The sequence below is a fragment of the Chiloscyllium punctatum genome, chromosome 32, assembly GCF_047496795.1.
Source record: "Chiloscyllium punctatum isolate Juve2018m chromosome 32, sChiPun1.3, whole genome shotgun sequence".
Lineage (NCBI taxonomy): Eukaryota > Metazoa > Chordata > Chondrichthyes > Orectolobiformes > Hemiscylliidae > Chiloscyllium > Chiloscyllium punctatum.
The window spans coordinates 43,777,900-43,799,441 of NC_092770.1; the positions used below are offsets into that span (position 1 = coordinate 43,777,900).

The following is a 21,542-nucleotide window of genomic DNA, read 5'->3' on the forward strand; positions in this document are numbered from 1 at the left end:
AGGAAAGCCAATGCCAATCTGCTACGAGGTAACAGGGTGATTTTCCAGTGGTTTCTTTCTGAACTCCATTGGTTCTTTATAAGCTAAGAATCAAACTTACACCCTCCCACTCCCATGCACAACATCTTCCCAAAATAACATTTCCATCAGTGGGGACCTTTGGATGAAATTAATTCGGCCAACATCTTCCCTTTCTGTCAACTGTGTGCCATTTCAGAGTAAATATGTTTAAATTATAAAATGTCATATGGGTGCATATCTGCACAGGACTGATACTTCAAAGTTTTACCATACCTCTTGTAAGGTGCCATCCCCTCCAGCAACAATAATCATATCAGTGTCTTCCATCAACTCCAAGAGTTTCTTTGCCTGGCCCTCATAATCAGTCTGCAACAGGAACAGGGACAAGATCACTTGAGTTGTTCAGAACATGTAGAACAACGACAAGCTCAGCAAACCCAACACATTTCACTACATTTTAAAGTAAATCCTCAAATGTTATTGATTCCAATTACAAATCAAGCAAACAGGGACAAAACCTTGGGATACTTTGTAGTTATTCAGAAGAGGTTAAACAATATAACATTTCAGAGAGAACAACAGGTAAAAAGAGGAATATGACATACAAAACTAAGAGGTCTCAGTGAAACTACTGAGGACAGAAGGTAGATGTAGCAGGACGAACTTCATTACTACATACAGCAGATGGAATTTACAAACTAAAACTAAAAATATGCCCTCTTATTTAGTCGCTTCCAGGGGTTAAACATTCTATACCATCAGTTCTTTGCCTCCTAAAGTGTTCATAAGTTGATTGGTTTCAGTCATTAGATATTACAAGGTCAGATTTTGGTTACCAAATAAAATTCCAATGTTCAGGCTTATTTAAATTACTACCAGTTCTGTCATTTTCTGTAATTAGTCAGAGCTAATTTAGATTTTAAAAATCTTGTCAAGTTGCTGTTGGTCTTCACTGAGCTCTCCAATGCTTATTAGCATCAAACTCTCTCATCTTGCTGCCTGACATGTCATCTCAAATGAAATCTTGGATAGTCTGGAGACAAAATTATCTCAAGATTTAGAAGTGTGGTTAAGTTTTGCCATAGATTAATCAGTTTATTTCAAGGATCAACTTTATTGAGCGCAGCAATTTATTTCAAGGGATAGTCCTAACCATATCGATTCTCTGGAGGGAAGATGCAAGTTTGGATTCATAATGGTAATAGAGGTACTTCTGAAGCCTTGTCTACTGCTACTTCTGGCCACTTGTAGTTGCTGATTTTAACTCTATACCACTCTGTCATGGTTCAGCTGAAAAGTTCATCATGTGCTGTCCGAAACATTTAGTCCAAATAGAGGGGATTGCCCAAAGAGTACCAAAACCATGCTGTTTGGCCAATAGCTGAAATTTTACAGTCTGTACTACTCATGATCAGAAGTAGGGCAGTACATGGAACATAAATTACTGAGACCTACAGCACCAATCCAGGATGCAATTTTAAGGTTAGCCTCTTTATAATATTGTGGACAAAACGCCAGGTGCTACAGTATTATTTAAAACACATGACAGGCAGTATTATTTGAAGTTTCAAAAGCAGTAAAGAGTGCAAGAATTTAGAAAATGAATAATTTCTCAGTTGGGGTCAATGAAATTGTATTGAAGGATATGAGCTTGAGATTGGCCTTCTTTGAAATAAGCATCGCAGAACCACAGGGAGGAGGTAGCAATTATCATAACAGTTAACCTGGAATCAGTACCAGAAAAATTTTAATTATTATAGCAGTTCAACAAAGATAACAAAGTGCATCACCTTTCAGTAATGCAATCTAGTAAACATTCTGTTTTACCTTCCTTCTCACTTTAAGAAAATACGTGTACATATTACCATGAATTTATATGCAGAGGAGCTCAATCCCTATTTTCGTGTAGAAGTATTAGTTTACTAACATCCTTATGACATTCAGCTCAAAAGAATAATTTCTTCATTTTGTGTGTACACATCACCATGCATTCCTGAACTCTACTAACCTGATCACATAACGCAGCCCATAGAGGGAGAGAATACTCATGGTAGGCCCTCCTAAGACCTGTCCCCCTAACTCAATTTAAGGTTGAAGCTCTGAAAAGGAAGGTTATAGAGGATTCTGGATGCAGACAGAAAGCCAACAGCTAAACATCATGAAAGCACTTTCTTCCTAATCTGTCATTCACTCAATGGCAACAAAGTAGGTCACTTCTTTGAGTAAGAATGCTGTAAACACTGTACATTCTTTGGACAATTTTCAGGTATCACTGAATTCTAGCACAACGGCACATAGTACACACAGCATTTTGGAGACCATTCCCTCCACGACTCCCTTGTCAGATCAACACCGCCACCTCCCTATCACTCCTGCCACTGCAAGAATTGCAAAACCTGTATCTAAACCTCCGCCCAAGACCCAAAAGGATCCTTCTACATTCAACAGAAATTTACCTGTACCTCCACAAATGGCATTCACTGTATCCATTGCACCCAATGTGGTCTCCTCTACATTGGGGAGAAAGGACACCAACTTGTGGATTGTTTCAGGGAACATCTCTAGGATACCCACACCGACCATCCCCACCATCCCATGGCTGAACACTTCAACTCCCTCTCCCACTCCACCAAGGCCATTCAAATCCACCTCCATCTCCAAACCTTAACCACGCGACACCTGGAGGAAGAATGCCTCAAGTTCCGCCTTGCGACCCTGCAACCACATGGGATTAATGTGGATTTCAACAATTTCCTTATTTCCCCTCTCCCCACCTTATCACAGTCCAAAGCCTTCAACCCGGCACCACCCTCTTGACCAGTCCATCAAATTTCCCATCTATCTGCTCCACCCTCCTATCCGACTTATCACCTTCTCCCCCACCTTCATCCACCTACTGCCTTTCAGCTACCTTCCCTGCAGCCCCAACTCCCTCCCAACTATCTCTCAGCCCCTCCGGCCCAAAGCCTCATTCCTGATTGAAGGGCCTATGCCTGAAATGTCTATTCTCCTGCTCCTTGGATGCAGTCTCACCTGCTGTGCTTTTCCAGCACCACACTCTTGACTCTGATTTCCAGCATCTGCAGTCCTCACTTTCTCCTCCTCAAATGACTGAATGGCATAGTCTTGTTTTTATGTTTCTAAACCACTGTTGTCAGGGACCATGAAGGTGTAATGAGCCACAGATGCTCAGCATAGGCCTGACATGGTGTGGTGATAGTGGGCCTGCCTCTGGACCAGGAGGCCTAGGTTCAAGTCCCTTCTGTAGTAGAGATGTGTAATAACATTTCTGAGCAAGTTGATTTAAACAATCTGAAGCGCCTTGTCTTAAAATGAAGGCACTCTGACAACTATTTGAGAGACACACTTGCATAATAAAGGTAAAGATGCCTTTGCCCCACAGGGTTATAGGGCTGCTCTCTGGTTAGAGAGAGATAACTGGTGGTAAGTTTAACCTGAGGGTCGCTACACCTTGGACAGGAGGTGAGGTTGAGAAGACGGAACTTTAATGTGACCTCAGTTGGTGTGGGAATTGAATTTGTTTTGCTGACATCAATAAAACCGGTCATTCAGCCGACTGACCCCACTGCTACTAATAGTTATGAACCTTTTGAACATTCTCAACTTTTAGCCCACTCTGACTTTTCTGTCCTTGGTCTGCTGCAACAAAGCTGAACACTGGACTGCATCTATTGAAAAGGCACTAAATAGTTTTTTGAACTCTGAGTTCAACAATCTTCTATTTAACTTGTGCTTTCTATTTAATGCATTTGCCAGATCTGCTGAGAATGTTGTGATTTTTGTTTTTAATTTCAGATTTCTAACATCCATAGTATTTTGCTTGTGAACATTCAGATAGTAGAACCCTATCTGGCTTATGCAGACATTATACAAGGGAATATTCAGCTACAATCAGTAATCTGCTGGCCAGTCAGAAATAACTACTTTACCATGTACTGCTTTATTGTAGCAATCCACTTGTAATAGTCACCAATACTTTAAAATGTACTTAACCCTTCATTTTGCAGCCTAATGTGACCATTGCAAGTTAGAAGTCAAGACAAGTCTTGTGAATAAGTTCTCACTCTAAGCAGCATATCTCAAATCCCAACTTCAGATAAATAGCTATTTTTCAGATTCATCAAATTAGTTAAATTAAGTCTTTATTTTCATCTATTAGGATTCATGCATTAAAGACTGTGAACCAGCTATCTTTGTGATCCTTGAACATGTGCGACATATCTCAGGGTGAAAATTAATAACTGGACATCATTTCATCTTTGGTTTCTGTCACTCATAATGCAATCAAATGCATGATCCAATTTTTTGACTGAATTCTCACCTTAACCACTGTTACATCAAGTCCAGCAAGATGCAAAATTGGTGCTGCATTCTTTTCAAAGAGACTTCTTGCTTTCCTGAAAAGATTAAACATAAAACATTTGGGATTAAGCAGTTTCTTGAGCCCTGTTAGCACAAAAGATGTGCTAACAGTGGACTTACACATACTTTTAACAAGTTAATCAAGAGTGTTCTAGCGATTTACATATTCAACAAATGAGCTGGGACCAGATACTGAACTACTTATTAGAGTCTGACAGTAACTCTCTCCAATCTGTCATTGACAGCGCTTCCACATTACACCTTTAACATAGTTTCCATTGCAGAATGTAGGAATTTTAAAAAAAAATTGTCCAACTTAGTTTGTCCTGTTTCTACACTACACTGGTGACTACTCTTCAAAGGTAGCTCAGACTGAAGTACTTTGGGGTATCCTGAGTTTATGAAAGGCAGAGTGATGTGGCATTGCATATTGCATTCATTTTGATGCCAAAGTAACATATTCAAATAATCAGGCCTTTAATATGTTTCAATAATTAGTCTGAGTATTTATTCAAGTTTCTACTCTGACTCATTGTGTTGTGAATGTATTTAGACGCCAGAGGGATTACATTTTGTTACTGTTACATCTGACTGTGGAGACGGTCACACAGTTTAATTTTCTAGATAAACATATTAGAAGTCATCCAGATATATACTGTTAGAGCTAGTGAAAATGGAAGACTTAAAGCACTATGTATTAATGATTCTCTAGACTAAAACAGTACTGACAATAATTTTATTATTTATCAGCACTGTGGCAAAGAACAAGTGATTAACCACATTCATAACATGCAATATTTCTAATGAGAAATATAAGAAACACTGCCATCCTTTAATATTTAATAAAACAGCCTCAGAGAAATCTCTTACCCTTTGCAAGCAGCAGGATTGAGAAAGACAGTGGCTTTCTTCACCTTTGCACTGATTGGCAGTAGCTGGTTTCCATATTCCTAAGCAGAAATACAAATGTTAAATAAAGAGGGCTGTTTTGTGGCACAGTGGTAGTGTCCCTACCTCTGGACTGGGAGGCCTGAGTTCAAGTACCACCTTTTCCAGAGGTATGTAATAACATCACTGAACAGGGTGTTTAGGAAAATAGGTTCAATACAATAAAGTAACATAAAATGCTGATCAGAGAATGTATGCACACTGAGGAAGGAAAAGCAAAAATCTCTCATGGCATCAGCAGGGATTCAGACAACTGGGTTGAAAATCTCAGTCTCACCAAAGAAATGCTTATAAATTATTAAATTTGGAAATAAAAATGATATACTGGTGCAGTTTGGGTTTCTACCCTATCCTGGAATATACAGACATGCTTTTGGGTAATAGTAAGGACATTTTCACTCAAAATCAGACACATACTGTGCTTGACATTGAAATGATTTGGTGGAAAGTCTGCCTGGAGTTTTGCTTTACATCTAACCCATACCATACCTGACACGGGAGTGCTAAGCACTGACAATGAAGTTAAAACGTGATCTGTTAATAACACTCTACCCCTCTACAAAGGCAACTACAAAATGCATCCAACAATACAAGTTGGAATTTTGATCAACAATCTGATATTTCATTAATGCTGCCTAGTTTAGTTATTTAAAAATATTTCACCTTGACTAATACAATGAAACACAAATATTAATAAAATCACAAAATTTTCAAGTTGGTAATAAAGGCCCTTGAGAGTAGGTTAACTGTCATATCAACTCAAACAAGTTTGTTTGAAACTTTAAACATCATAAATAAGCAGCTTACTTTTATTTATTTATTTCAGAGTTTTAAGTTTCCATTCTGTTCAACACCTGCCAATATAATGGCAGCTTTGTGCTCAGTACAGTTGAAGAAACAGAATCTAAAAGTGCAATAACCTACATGCGTTTATATATGGGCTAATACCAGTGGTGCACCAAGGCCACGCGCTAATAAAATGCCAGAAAGTGTTAAAATTGCAATTACAAAAAAATTATTAAAATTAAATGCATATTTGTGGTTTGCATTGTAGATATGCTAAAGATCCTAACTTGGAGCTAGCTGAACATTTTAAATATTCAGACTCAACTGTCAGACAGCTAAGTCTCAGGACTCATGGAGGAAATCTTCACAGGTCTTTCAGGTCATTTGCAACCCAAGATTCAACACAACAAGAAAATAAATCTACACACCAGTGTCAGAATACTGTCATGCTGCCTCTCTAATAGTTAGAGATAGGGACCTCACCAACCTTTTCAGGTTAAGCTTTATGGAATTATACAGGAGGTTATTGAATCATTCTTGAAAACACCGTGTTTGTGGTGCTGACACAGTCATATAGAATCTACTATAGGTAATAGCCTACAAAAATAACAGCAAAAATTGATTGCTCACATTTTTCAATTGGATGGGAGTAGGTTACCCGAAGTAGCAGAATAAAGCATAATCCTTAGTCAAGGTAGGTAAAGATACATTAGGAGCAATAGTCCTCTTGGAGCACAGATTTAGTAATGTGCCAATTGCTCTTGCAACTTCAATGTTTGGCAGGAGGTATGATGCCATGAGAGAGTCAAATGGACATAAAAGTCATTTCTTAAAATCTGCATCTAATGAGAGGCGATCAAGAGCAAAATGATACCCAAGCAGCAAAAAGTATACTATTAGGCAATAGTACTGTTAAAAAAAAACCTTCAGGTTTGCACTGAATAGTCTTTTGGGTTTGACATCACCAGTCTCTTCCAAATAGCCCTTAAAATAAAGATGTTACCTTTATGTCCAAAGTTTAGTCATGATAATATAAACTGGTAGATTCATCGCAATTAAAAATGCAATGTTGCATGAACTGGATACTGTAATCTTGTATCCACATACATTCTGCAATACAAACAGGAAGTGCTGGAGAAACTCAGGAGGTCCGACAGCATCTGTGGAGAAACAGCATTAACATTTCAGGTCCAATATGATTACTTTTCAGAACCCAAGAAAAATTATAAATTGAACAATTAACCCAAAGCCTCAGCAACTACACAGTTTAATTACAGACGCTAACTAATAAGCAAAAGAAAGTCTAATAATTTCCGAATGCCTTACCTCTGCCTGTTGACATGCTGCCCTGCGCAAGAGATTGTCCCTAAATAATACATTAGAAGACATGTTAAGGGACTATATGGAATTACAAACATTATTATTGAAAGTACTGTTAATAATAAACTTTATACCAACGACTGCAAACATTTGTGTAAAAATATTCCACCAGACTTTAACTTTTAACTTGATAAAATTTTTAATGTTCTTCAAAGTTGGGCAGAATAGTTAACGTTCCAATACTAACTATAAAATTATAATTGTTGAGCAGTTCCATTATGGGGTAAACTCCAGTCAAATATCTTGAGCCTTGTTTGCTTATCACACCTAAATAGCATATCTGTTTTAAACAGAATTACAATTGCATTATGGCTCAGGCAACACTTGGACAATCATAAGACAATGATTTTTTTTTGGCATTAATTCTTCCTTGGACTGATATTAGCCTCCTTGAACAACCAGCTCTCTGATAAATTTAGATTAATTTGCCTTTTCATACTCATTTGATTTACAGGGTCTCAACCTAGTTCGTTTGATTTTAAGATCTTAGGTTTGACAATTACCTGCCATTATAGAAATAATCCAAAATGAGTTAGCAAAACTACGGCAGGTAGAAGTCATTGTGGGAAGTTCAAGTAATCTACTTCAAATCCAAAAAAGACTGTTGAAAAAAGCAGGTGATTTGTTGATAAGTGACAATCTAATGGAATTAAGGGGAAAACAGCAATATCCATATTAAATTGGCTTAATGACAGGGAGCAGAGGGTTGTAGTGAATTGGATGCTTTTCAGACAGGTGGTTTGCAATAATGTCCCACAAAAGTCAGTTTGGGGTTCATTTGTCCTTTAGATTTTAATAAACAATCTAACCCAGTTGCAAGGAAAAATTATGCAAAATGTGTACATAGAGTGCAAGACTTGGCAACAAGATAGACAGTGGTGACAATAGTTATAGACTTCAGGATGGCATAGAAATAAAGGTGAAATCTGCAATTTGAGAGGGAGTGGGTACAATCGGAAGTGACAATATTTCAGTTGAATAAAGGGAAATATGGAGCTATGAGGGAGCAACTGGCCAAAGTTCAATGGTGCAATACCTTAACAGGGAAGACCGTGGAGGAACAATGGTGGATATTTCTGTGTATAATGCAGAAGTTGCAGGATCAGTTCATTCCTAAAAGGAAGAAAGATCCCAGGAGGAGACATGGGCGGGCGTGGCTGACGAGGGAAGTAAAGAAACATATAAAGTTAAAAGAGAAAAAGTATAACTTAGCGAAGATAAGTGGGAAAACTGAGGACTGGGAAGCTTTTAAAGAACAACAGAGGATTAGTAAGAAGGAAATACGCAGAGAAAAAATGAGGTACGAAGGTAAACTGGCCAAGAATATAAAGGAGGATAGTAAAAGCTTTTTTAGCTATGTCCAAGGCAAAAAAATGGTTAGGACAAAAATTGGGCCCTTGAAGACAGAAACAGGGGAATATATTATTGGGAACAAAGAAATGGCAGAGGAATTAAATGGGTACTTCAGATCTGTGTTCACTGGGGAAGACACAAGCAATCTCCCGGAGGTAACAGTGGCTGAAGGACCTGAACTTAAGGGAATTTCTATTTGCCAGGATTTGGTGTTGGAGAGACTGTTAGGTCTGAAGGTTGATAAGTCTCCGGGACCTGATGGCCTGCATCCCAGGGTACTGAAGGTGGTGGCTCGGGAAATCGTGGATGCGCTGGTGATTATTTTCCAGAGTTCAATAGAATCGGGGTCGGTTCCTGAGGATTGGAGGGCAGCTAATGTTGTGCCACTTTTTAAGAAGGGTGGGCGGAAGAAAGCAGGAAATTATAGACCAGTTAGTCTGACCTCAGTGGTGGGAAAGATGCTGGAGTCTATTATAAAGGATGAAATTACGACACATCTGGATAATAGTAACAGGATAGGACAGAGTCAGCATGGATTTATGAAGGGGAAATCATGCTTGACTAATCTTCTTGAATTTTTTGAGGATGTAACTCGGAAGATGGACGAGGGAGATCCAGTGGATGTAGTGTACCTGGACTTTCAGAAAGCTTTTGATAAAGTCCCACACAAGAGGTTAGTGAGTAAAATTAGGGCGCACGGTATTGGGGGCAAAGTACTAGATTGGATAGAGAATTGGTTGGCTAATAGGAAACAAAGGGTAGTGATTAACGGCTCCATTTCGGAATGGCAGGCAGTGACCAGTGGGGTACCGCAGGGATCCGTGCTGGGACCGCAGCTTTTTACAATATATGTAAATGATATAGAAGATGGTATCAGCAATAACATTAGCAAATTTGCTGATGATACAAAATTGGGTGGTAGGGTGAAATGTGATGAGGATGTTAGGAGATTACAGGGTGACCTGGACAAGTTGGGTGAGTGGGCAGATGCATGGCAGATGCAGTTTAATGTGGATAAATGTCTGGTTATCCACTTTGGTGGCAAGAACAGGAAGGCAGATTACTACCTCAATGGTATCAAATTAGGTAAAGGGGCTGTTCAGAGAGATCTGGGTGTTCTTGTCCACCAGTCAATGAAGGCAAGCATGCAGGTACAGCAGGTCGTGAAGAAGGCTAATAGCATGCTGGCCTTCATAACAAGAGGAATTGAGTATAGAAGCAAAGAGGTGCTTCTGCAGCTGTACAGGGCCCTGGTGAGACCACACCTGGAGTACTGTGTACAGTTCTGGTCTCCAAATTTGAGGAAAGACATTCTGGCTATTGAGGGAGTGCAGCGTAGGTTCACGAGGTCAATTCCTGGAATGGCAGGATTGCCTTACACGGAAAGACTGAAGCGACTGGGCTTGTATACCCTTGAGTTTAGAAGACTGAGAGGGGATCTGATTGAAACGTATAGGATTATGAAAGGATTGGACACTCTGGCAGGAGGAAACATATTTCCGCTGATGGGGGAGTGCCGAACCAGAGGACACAACTTAAAAATACGGGGTAGACCATTTAGGACAGATGAGGAGAAACTACTTCACCCAGAGAGTGGTGGCTGTGTGGAATGCTCTGCCCCAGAGGGCAGTGGAGGCCCAGTCTCTGGATTCATTTAAGAAAGAATTGGATAGAGCTCTTAAAGATAGTGGAGTCAAGGGTTATGGAGATAAGGCTGGAACAGGATACTGATTGGGAATGATCAGCCATGATCATATTGAATGGCGGTGCAGGCTCGAAGGGCTGAATGGCCTACTCCTGCATCTATTGTCTATTGTCTAAATGATCAAAAGCACGGTAGGTGGAGGGCACAGCAGAGAAATGTGAAATGATACAGTTTGGAAATACAAATATTTTAAGATAGTACTCTATATGTGACATATTTTTAAAATGCACAGTTGAGTGGAGAAACCTTTGTGCCTGCACACACACATCCTTAAAGGTTGGAAGCAATATTGATGTGCTGCTGAAGAAATCATATGGGTTTATAAATAAACATAGAAATAAAAGGAAAACATTCATGTTAGAACTATACAGATCATTAAGCCTCAACTGAAATGTCATCAACAATTTGCAAGATGTATCAGAAAAGTAGTAAAGGCCACAGAAAGAATTCAGAGAATGTTGTTTAGGATGTTATCAAGGATGACAGTGTTCAGTTGTGGAAAGGCTGGAAAAATTAAGAATGTTGCCCTTTGTACAGAGAAAGTGAAGAGGTGACCTAATAAATGTTTAAATTCATGAGAGGGTTTGACACAGAAGAAAGAGAATAAAACTACTCCCTTTTTCGAGTGGGTCAATAATTAGAGGTCATGGATTCTAAGTATTTGTCAAGTTTGAGTGGAGACTACAATGTTGCTTAATTCAGAGTTGGCAGGATCTGGAATGTTGAAAAAGATAGTATATGGTAATTCCTTAAATGATTATAAAGGGAGGTGGACAGGTACTAGAACATGAGGAGCTTAAAGTGTTACAGATAGAAAGAAGGGGAACTGTGACTAAATGCAGCTGCTCTTTCAAAATGCCAGCGGATGCATGATAGGCTGAACAACCTGTAAACTGTCCCGGATTCTGACAAGGTCAAAATCTGTAATGCACTGCAGGTCGTACCTCCATAATCCAACCTCTCTGTTACAGCACTTGAAGTAATTTTAGATTTTACTGTTGTGGCATCTGGTGCTCTGTTTTGATCTTCATTTATATTACTTTTGGTTACACTTTGTCCAATTTGGATGCCTATACTCATTTTTTGTTGTTCAATTGGACGAAGTACAATTACAACCTTTAAAAGACATTTGGATAAGTAAATGAACAGGAAAGGTTTGGAGGAGTATGGGCCAGGAGCAGGCAAGTAGAACTAGTTTAATTTGGGATTGATTTCGGCATGAACTGGTTGGACCAAAGGGTCTGTTTCCATGTTGCATGACTCCATGACCTTTCATCCATTAGGCATGTGATTGATACAAGTCAAGCTTATTTTTAAGAAGTGTTTGCATATTGAATATACTGGACATCCCATGGTCTGACAAATTCTCTGATCCAACAAAAATGCCAAGGATAACAGATTAGGGTAATACAACATATACCTAATAAAAGGGGGGAGGAAATCAAATTCCAAAAGAAATTATAAATGATTTAGTTATTCTGCAGGAAGTGACTAATTCATACAATTATGTGGAAAAAGCAATGATATGTTGGCCCAGGTGTGGTAGACTGACTTCCACTTCTGTTGAGTAAAATTCGATGATTCTATCAACATTTTCTCTGATGGAGTACACAAAATTGTGAAAGATCAGAAGGGTCAGTAGACACATAAATTGTAAGTACTAATTTAACTGCACATAAAGTCATCAAAAACGTCAACAATGTTACCCTTTAATGTAAAGGATTTGTAATACAAAGACAGGAAATTACTCTTCAATTGTTCAGATGACATCTAGAATATTGCATTCAGCTTTGTGAAGCAACGGTATATGGTCCTTGGAGGGAGTACAGCATGGATTCATTAGACTACCTCACCTTAAAAAGATGTTCTACTGAGATTGAAGAACGATCTGTTTGAAGTGTTAGAATTTTTTTAAATCAAGAGTCAATGCTGAGAAGTCATGGCCTCCATGTCTTCCTTGTGGAAGTCAGAACTATAGGACCCATTCTTAAAATTGGAGCTAAGCTACTGAAGAATCAAATTTAAAAACATTTTACACCACATGGAAAATGACAGAATTCTCTACTTCAAAAGGTCATAAGTGAAGACTGAAGTGAAATTTTGAAAATTGAAGTAAATTAGTAGATGGAGATGCATTTGCTCAAAAGCAAGTAAATGAATAGCAAAATAGCCTGAAAGATTAATTCCTGGTCTTGTGTCTGTGCTGACTGTCCCTGGGGAATTTACAGGCTACCTATTTCAAATTGCTCTCTTGTGCTAAGATGTACACTTGTCAAATTCCTAACCAAATCTGCAACCCCACTAAAAAGTTCATATCATCCTGTCTATGTACAACTGCTACCATGATCTACGACTTAAATGCGCCCCCTAAAATTACAACCAAAAAGCAAGCATGCAATGCTGGTTAGATTCCAGTCTTTATTTCATATAACACTATATTTTTAGTTCTCCAGTTCTATAGCTTATGTAGAGGTATGTAGTACATATTAAATGACTGCAAAGAGTGCACTGATTCTATCTCAAGTGCATTTGATATGTGGTGCTGAGTTTGTATTGTACGATAACATGATTGAGCTGATGTCCCAGGTTGTGCATTTCATAGCTGCCTCACAAGATCACATATATCTTATGTTACAGCTGTCTCAGTGAAAAGGCAGTTCCTAGCCCCAGCCCTGATTAAAAGATGGCTTCAAGCCTCTTTCCTATATATTCACCCATGGGATATGAGCATCGCTGGTTCGCAAACATTTATCTCCCAGTCAAAGGGCAGTGCCCAACCCACCCCCACTCCCCCGGTCAAAGGCTTGAGTCTAATCTCCCCCCCCCAGCTCGAAGGGCTGGATCTAAATCTCTCCCCCCTCCCCCAGCTCAAAGGGCTGGATCTAAATCTCTCCCCCCGCCCCGGTCAAAGGGCGGGGTCTAATCTCCCTCCCGCGGTCAAAGGGCGGGGTCTAACCCCGGCCCCGGTTGAAGGTCTCTCTGATACCGGTATCTCTTGTGAACCCAGTGCGCTCCCCAGCTCAGTCCGCAAACCCCGGCCGCTGTTTTCTTCCAGTGATTGCGGAGCGTCTTTAACACTTTAGCCATTTCCTTGGTTCTAGATGTCGATGCCAATTTCACGTGAAATAAACCACTTTTAATCCAAGTGCGAACATGAAGCTCCTTGTTGTTCACATGGAGACCGGTTCCGTGTATAAAATGGTCCGGCCAGCAACAACCCGCTTTCACAGCCGTTCCACCAGTCAATCCCCAATAACACTCAGGGCAATTTAGGAAAGGACACAACTTTTACAATTAGACAGCTGCTGACCAGGTGCAAATTGATAATGCCATAGATGTGGAAGAGTAGAAATTATTAATATATAAACAAATGTATATTTTCATATTTTTATAATGAGAGAACCTTGTTCAAGATGGGAAAGGCATTCAGTTCGTGAAGGAAGCTACACTAAAACCTCAATAAATCATGAACAAGTCTACAGTACATACCAGATGTACTGTGTTGGCCTTACTAAGTACAGTCACATCCACATTCCTATATTGTCCTCTTCTTTGTGTAGGGGGCCGTATCCCTGCTCTAACTAAGTATGAACAGAGGACCTGTTTCCCACTAAGTACTCTTGGTGCCATCACAGAAACATCTAGCTTAGATAGAACAAAATAGGTGAACCCCTTCAGGCTTCACTTCTCTGCCTTTCAGGCTTATCGTTTCTTAACACAATACATGTCATGACAAAAATAAAGTCAAAATTCATTTAAAGTTATTTTAAACAAATTCAAATCTGTAATTCAATCAATACACCAATAACATTGCAAGATATATACATAGTCGCGAGCAAATAAATAGATCTACACTGATTCTATTTCCTTGTCATGACTGGCCAACTTAACCATTCTGATTTGAATATCAATCCTCTTTTCAGATCATCTTTTATGCCCCTTTGCGAGATTGTTTGGACCCTATTTCCTAAAGATCTTCTAAAATAAGCAATAGCATTGAGTTATTTGTTTCAAGCCATGCAGTTAAAGTCTACCTTTAAGTTCCTTCTATGTTCCATGCTGTAGCCTTTGTAAAATAAATGCAATTTTTAAAATTAAATCGTTTCCAGTCTCTCATTGCCAGTTTCAAACTCCCTTGAGTACGAACCTAAACCATCAAAGCTTTCCAGGTTCATATTTACCCCTCAATCAGTTACTCACACCCAAGACTACCCATTGGTCATCCAGTCCAATAATTATCTCATGTTGGGTGATTGAAACAAAATGAGCAAAATTTCCCCAATCTCTGAATTACATTAACAATGTCAAAACAGTGGGGAAATATGGTAAAATCGGAAAAATGAAGCTCTTGATGTTGCAAAAATAGTCATTTTTTGCACTCAAGGTCTGAACATCAACGGGACAATTTTGCATGTGATGAGCCAGAGGACAGTTTTCATGTATTAACATCTCATTTTAAATATTCTGATGACATTTATATGCAGTTTCCCATTCTCCCACGTGGCAGAGAGAAAGTAGATAGTTCTCAGCCTGGAAGTCAGAGCACGTATGTGGCAATTCCAATTCACTGCTGCTTCCTGTGGGTGTCCATCTTCGCCAGCAGTCGCAGAGTATAAAATAGAATAACCTTTATTGTCACATATACTCAATGAGTATAGTGAAATGTTTATTCGTCATCAATTACAGTACTGACTTAGATACAAAAGTACTGAAGCACAGCTTCTTTTGTTACAAGATGTATTACAGAAATAAAATGTCCATCATTAGAGAAAAAGAGCTCAGTACAGCAGACTGTGCTGGCATTTAGCTTTCAGTCCACACTGGGCCCTGGCTTCACACCGCATAAGCTACTGTGGCAGGCTGCTGCACCAGGCCATGAGTCGTCAGAGGACAGCGGGGATTGTTGCTCCTCACCGGAGGCCATGAGCGAAAAAGAAGGAGAAGAAGAAGAAAAAAAACTTGGAGGAAGAGAAAGGGAAGACAAAGGAGGAAAGAAGAAGAGCAGGCGGAGCAGACAAGCTCTGGCTGGAGCGTCATACTCCGCCACCACCTTTCAAGTGAAGGGTGCTACCTGCCTGCACACGCAAGGAATTTAGCATCAGACATGCAGCATCCTCACCACATCAACAACACATATCTCTGAATCACTTTGGAGCTCACTGATAGCTATACTTTAATGCCACTGCCAGGCTCCTTTATGCCCAGGAAGAGGCACTCATATCATGCAAGACAGCAGGTACACCTAAGGGCTCTTTGCTTGCTCAGCACTTATTCACTGTGCACCTACTTGGAATGCTCACAGCATTTCTACATGGCTGTGCCTTTTCATGCTTTAATACCAATTCAGAATGTGCAGGCTCACTGTACTTCTCGCTTGCCTTGCCTAGCACAGACACGAAGACAGGTAGCTTGTCTTATTTGTCAGCAATGATCACTCAAAGTGGACATGTTAGTGTATGGGTCTATGCTACATCAATGTCGTAACTACAGTATATGTCAACAGCTTACACAGCAAACACATCGAATGTGCTTCAAACAAATGGCCATAACTCAGAGTAAAAGGGGAGTAGTTTTCTGCGAAGTCAAGGGGACCGTGCTCAGTCAGGTGGTCCCACCAGAGTCTGTCAAAGGCATTGCCCGATCTCAGTCTTGGGATACAATCCTGCTCATTTGCAATTATCACTTTTGTGGTCTGATCTTACTCAAACTATTGCAATATACTTGTCATTATAAGAAACTTAATTTTTTTTTTAACAAAGAATATCCCACTTTTAAGTACGGGAGACAGTGGTGTAGTGATGATGTCCCTTCATTTGGTTGATAATCTTGCAACAAGGGTTAAAAACCCAGTGTGGCAGCTGGTAGAATTCACATTAAATTAATACATCAGTTATAAAACTTGTCTCCGCAATAGTGACCATGATAATTATCATTAACTGTTGTTAAGAAAAATAACCCATCTGGTTCACTAATGTCCTTTTGTGAGGAAATCAGTCATCCTTGCCTGATCTGGCCTACAAGTGACATCAGGCCCAGATAATGTCTCAACTGCCCTCCAAATTGTCTGCAATTCACTCAGTGCAAAAGCAATCAAGGGTGAGTAATGCCCATAATGCCATTAGAAATGAAAAAGTGCTTATTTGCTGATACAAATTCATATAGGATGTTCTAGCATTATTTTCACAACTAACTGTGCAGTTAAAGTATAAGTGAGCAAGATTGTTAGTGCACACTGATAGTATAATCACGGGAGCAGTAAAAGCTTATCTTTTCCACAGTTTGCCATTTTGTGTAGGTATGCGCAACAGTGCAACTTTACTAATGCAGTTTCAAAACTATTTCCTCCTTATACACATAAAGATTATACAAACAGGATAGAACAGTTTGTGAAGATGATCTTACAATAAGAAATGAGCAAACGGAAAGGCATATTTTCACAGAGAACTGTTGCCTGTCATAAATTGTTTGAAAAATTAAAAGGTGTACAATAGATAAATATAATTTAAGGGCAAGGATATTACTTAAAAGTTCTAGCTTCCTACTGATTATTGAGAGGTAGATATTAATTGTTATCAAATTCTGGAAGCTGTGAGATGTGCTTATCTGGATCCAATTCCAATAGATCAGAGGCTGAAAGCCATCAAACTCTCCAATCTGGCACTCAAAAACTCCATGCAACAGTCCAATGCATCCAAGGCCAACGTATTCATTATTTCTTTTGGCATTAATAGGAAGGAGATGCCTGCAGATATGCCTGTAAGTCATGCATACTCCAGACCATATCACATTGGCACTGAGAAAACTCCCTTTAATGTGTTACAATAGTGGATATGGTATTCTGCTGCAAATGCTGGAAGATATCTTCAATAGCTCAATATCATTTCATAATGTGAAATAATCTTTTCTAAAGAAAAATTGAGGCCAACAGATTCTTTAAAGTTCATTTCTTGAGCCTTCACTAGAGATCCTCAGTTTCTGGGAGTAATTTCAAGGCCTGCGCCTGTTTCAGGCAACAATCATCTTTCCCTGAAGCAAAAGCACTTGTCACATCTGCTTCTTCATCTGGTTCTTCTTCCTGTGTCTCATTAAGAAGAGGAAGTAAAAGAAAATGGATGGTAAGAAACGGAAAAGCAACAACTCCATCAAAATAATCCAACAACACCAAGCCCATTATTCCTCTGCTCCCAAAAGCCTCTACAATGAACTTCACTCTATTGCTTCGTCCTCAAAGTATGTCAGAGACTTGACATCTGGGCATATTCACAAGTTCATTCCCACACTACAAACCAGGAGAATTTAAAGTGTGTAAATGTTCTATAATAAACTTCAACAAAACACAGGTTATTAGTGGTTGAGAATGTCAGATATTGAGAGGCAGAAAGAATATCAGGGAGCACATTCAGTTAGGTAAAGGGACGAATGACATTGTGTTTGTTCTCCTTTGAGCACTGAGGAGATTTAAAATAGATTTTCAAAAATCACAAAAGGCAGTGCTAAACTAAATAGGAAAAACTATATCCTGGTGGCAAGGAGTGTAGGAAACCAGAGGGCACAGGTTTCAACTAATCAGCAAAAAAAAAAGGCCAAGTAAATGAAGATAAAAAAACTGTGTAATCAGTTATGATCTGGAATGACCTGCTTGGGAGTATGGTGGAAGTAGGTTCAAAAATAAGTTTCAGAAGAAAATCAGCAAATTCTTGAAAGAGAGAAGCTGTAAAGCAATGAAGGAAGTGTGATGATGCAAGTCGAACTGAAAAACTCAAAACCATCACTGGCATGATGAACAGAATAATGCCCTTCTAAGCTGTAAGGTTCTACGGTCACAGCTGAATATTTTGCAAAAAGAACCTGGAGTAAAAACATTAAAGGGACATTTGAAACGTTGGAATGCATTCAAGCCTTGCTCTATCACATAGTTATACGGATCTCAACTAATGTGATTACTAATGTTTCTTTCCCAGTGAAGCCGCTAACAGAATGAACCTACTTTATTTGCATAGAGCAACCACTGTTTTTCTTTGTTAATCACAAAATAGCTTAGCTACTGTTACCTGCTCTCCATTAAGCAGAATTACTGTAATGACTGAATTAATGAGGCACAGCAACAGCTCTCTAAGATAAACTCATTAGATATGGAATGTGAAAACCTGCTTAAGGACTATAAAACGTTATTAAGTCTTTGCTATTCATAGCATCTTGTACCACTTCTAGAATTTAAACAGAAAGCAACTCTAGTTAAATCTTGTCGGTGTTATTTCACATAGTAAACTTGTGGATAAGGGTACCACCACCTGGTATAATCAATAAACAAAGATGTATTAGGTCCTGGCCATACTAATTGATCTTACCCATGAGTGTTTGATGCATTGCTATTGCCTTCAACATCTTCAGAAAAAGTAGTATTATCGTTAGACTATTAATCCAGAGAGAAAGTGAAGACAGCAGATGCTGGAGGTCAGAAGCCTGATGAACAGCTTATGTTCAAAACGTCAACTCTCCTGTTCTTTGGATGCTGCCTGACTGGCTGTGCTTTTCCAGTGCCACACTTTTTGACTATTAATCCAGAAACGCAGGTAATGTCCTTGGGACCCAGGCTTCAATCCCACCAAAGCAGATGGTGGAACTTGAATTCAAATTTTTAAAACATTTTGAATTAAGAATCTACTTATGACCATGAAATCATTGTTGATTGTCAGAAAAACCCATCTGGTGCACTAATATCCTTCAGGGAAGGCGATCTGCCATCCTCACCTGATCTGGCCTACATTTGACTCCAGAACGACAGCAATGTGGTTGACTCTACAGCACTCTGAAATAGCCCAGCAAGCCATTCAGTTGTACCAATCGCTACAATGTTTCAAACAAATGTAACTGGATGGATCACCTGGCATTAACCTAGGCACCAGAAAAAAACAATAGCAGAACAGTTGACCCCGCAAAGTCCTCCTTACTAACATCTGGGGGCTAGAGCCAAAATTGGCAAAGCTGTCTTTTCACCGGTGTGGGGGAATCCAGAAATAGAGTGTGACGGGAAGATTTGAAAGGGACCTTAGGGGCAACGTTTTCACACAAGAATGTAGTGCATCTATGGAATGAACCGCCAGAAGATGTGGTGGAGGCCAGTACAATTACAACAATTTTAAAATGCATGTGGATAGGTATATGAATAGGAAGGTGAGTTTTGAGAAGATTTGAAGCTCAGGCCCCTTAGATCTCTTTTATATCTTTCCCCTCCCATCCTAAACCTATGCCCTCTAGTTCTGGACTCCCCGACCCCAGGGAAAAAACTTTGTCTATTTATCCTATCCATGCCCTTCATAATTTTGTAAACCTCTATAAGGTCACTCCTCAGCCTCCGCGCTCCAGGGAAAACAGCCCCAGCCTGTTCAGCCTCTCCCTGTAGCTCAGATCCTCCAACCCTGGCAACATCCTTGTAAATCTTTTCTGAACCCTTTCAAGTTTCACAACATCTTTCCGATGGGAAGGAGACCAGAATTGCGCGCCATATTCCAACAGTGGCCTAACCAATGTCCTGTACAGCCGCAACATGGCCCCCCAACTCCTGTACTCAATACTCCGACCAATAAAAGAAAGCATACCAAATGCCTTCTTCACTATCATATCTACCTGCAACTCCACTTTCAAGGAGCTATGAACTTGCACTCCAAGGTCTCTTTGTTCAGCAACACTCCCTAGGACCTATACACTTTATGGTAAAGTCCTGCTAAGATTTGCTTTCCCAAAATGCAGCACCTCGCATTTATCTGAATTAAACTCCATCTGTCACTTCTCAGCCCATTGGCCCCTCTGGTCCAGATCCTGTTGTAATCTGAGGTAAACCTCTTCGCTGTCCACTATACCTCCAATTTTGGTGTCAACTTACTAACCTGCGAACTTACTAACTGTACCTGTTATGCTCACATCCAAATCATTTATGTAAATGACAAAAAGTAGAGGGCCCAGCACCGATCTTTGTGGCACTCCACTGGTCACAGACCTCCAGTCTGAAAAACAACCCTCCACCACCACCCTCTGTCTTCAACCTTTGAGCCAGTTCTGTATCCAAATGGCTAGTTCTCCCTGTATTCCATGAGATCTAACTTTGCTAATCAGTCTCCCATGGGGTACCTTGTTGAACGCCTTACTGAAGTCCATATAGATCACATCTACTGCTCTGCCCTCATCAATCTTCTTTCTTACTTCTTCAAAAAACTCAATCAAGTTTGTGAGACATGATTTCCTTAGCACAAAGCCATGTTGACCATCCCTAATCAGTCCTTACCTTTCCAAATACATGTACATCCTGTCCCTCAGGATTCCCTCCAACAACTTGCCCACCACCGAGGTCAGGCTCACCGGTCTATAGTTCCTTAGCTTGTCTTTACCGCCCTTCTTAAACTGTGGCATCACACTTGCCAACCTCCAGTCTTCTGGCACCTCACCTGTGACTATTGATGATACAAATATCTCAACAAGAGGCCCAACAATCACTTCTCTAGCTTCCCACAGAGTTCTCAGGTACACCTGATCAGGTCCTGGGGATTTATCCACATTTAACCGTTTCAAGACATCCAGCACTTCCTCCTCTGTAATCTGGACATTTTGCAAGATGTCACCACCTATTTCCCTACAGGCTATATCTTCCATATCCTTTTCCACAGTAAATACTGATGCAAAATATTCATTTAGTATCTCCCCCAATTTCTGTGGCTCCACACAAAGGCCGCCTTGTTGATCTTTGAGGGGCCCTATTCTCTCCCTAGTTACCCTTTTGTCCTTAATATATTTATAAAAACCCTTTGGAATCACCTTAATTTTATTTGCCAACGCTACCTCATGTCCCCGTTTTGCCCTCCTGATTTCCCTCTTAAGTATACTTCTACTTTCTTTATACTCTTCTAAGGATTCACTCAATCTATCCTGTCTATACCTGACATATGCTTCCTTCTTTTTCTTAACCAAACCC

The 21,542-nt window shown here is 39.8% G+C and overlaps 1 protein-coding gene across 1 annotated transcript in view; it reads right to left on the reverse strand.

Annotated features, from left to right (window-relative positions):
- Positions 1 to 13,770, reverse strand: part of agk (acylglycerol kinase) — a 46,564-nt gene extending 32,794 nt beyond the window's left edge. Inside the window, exons 1-5 of the mRNA XM_072552217.1 lie at positions 13,563 to 13,770; positions 7,465 to 7,504; positions 5,275 to 5,354; positions 4,364 to 4,439; positions 295 to 387 (exon numbers count right to left, since the gene is read on the reverse strand). Coding sequence (XP_072408318.1) covers positions 295 to 387; positions 4,364 to 4,439; positions 5,275 to 5,354; positions 7,465 to 7,504; positions 13,563 to 13,663 — 390 coding nt within the window. The 5' untranslated portion in view covers positions 13,664 to 13,770. The remainder of the gene's footprint in view (positions 1 to 294; positions 388 to 4,363; positions 4,440 to 5,274; positions 5,355 to 7,464; positions 7,505 to 13,562) is intronic.
- Between the last annotated feature and the right edge of the window lie 7,772 nt (positions 13,771 to 21,542).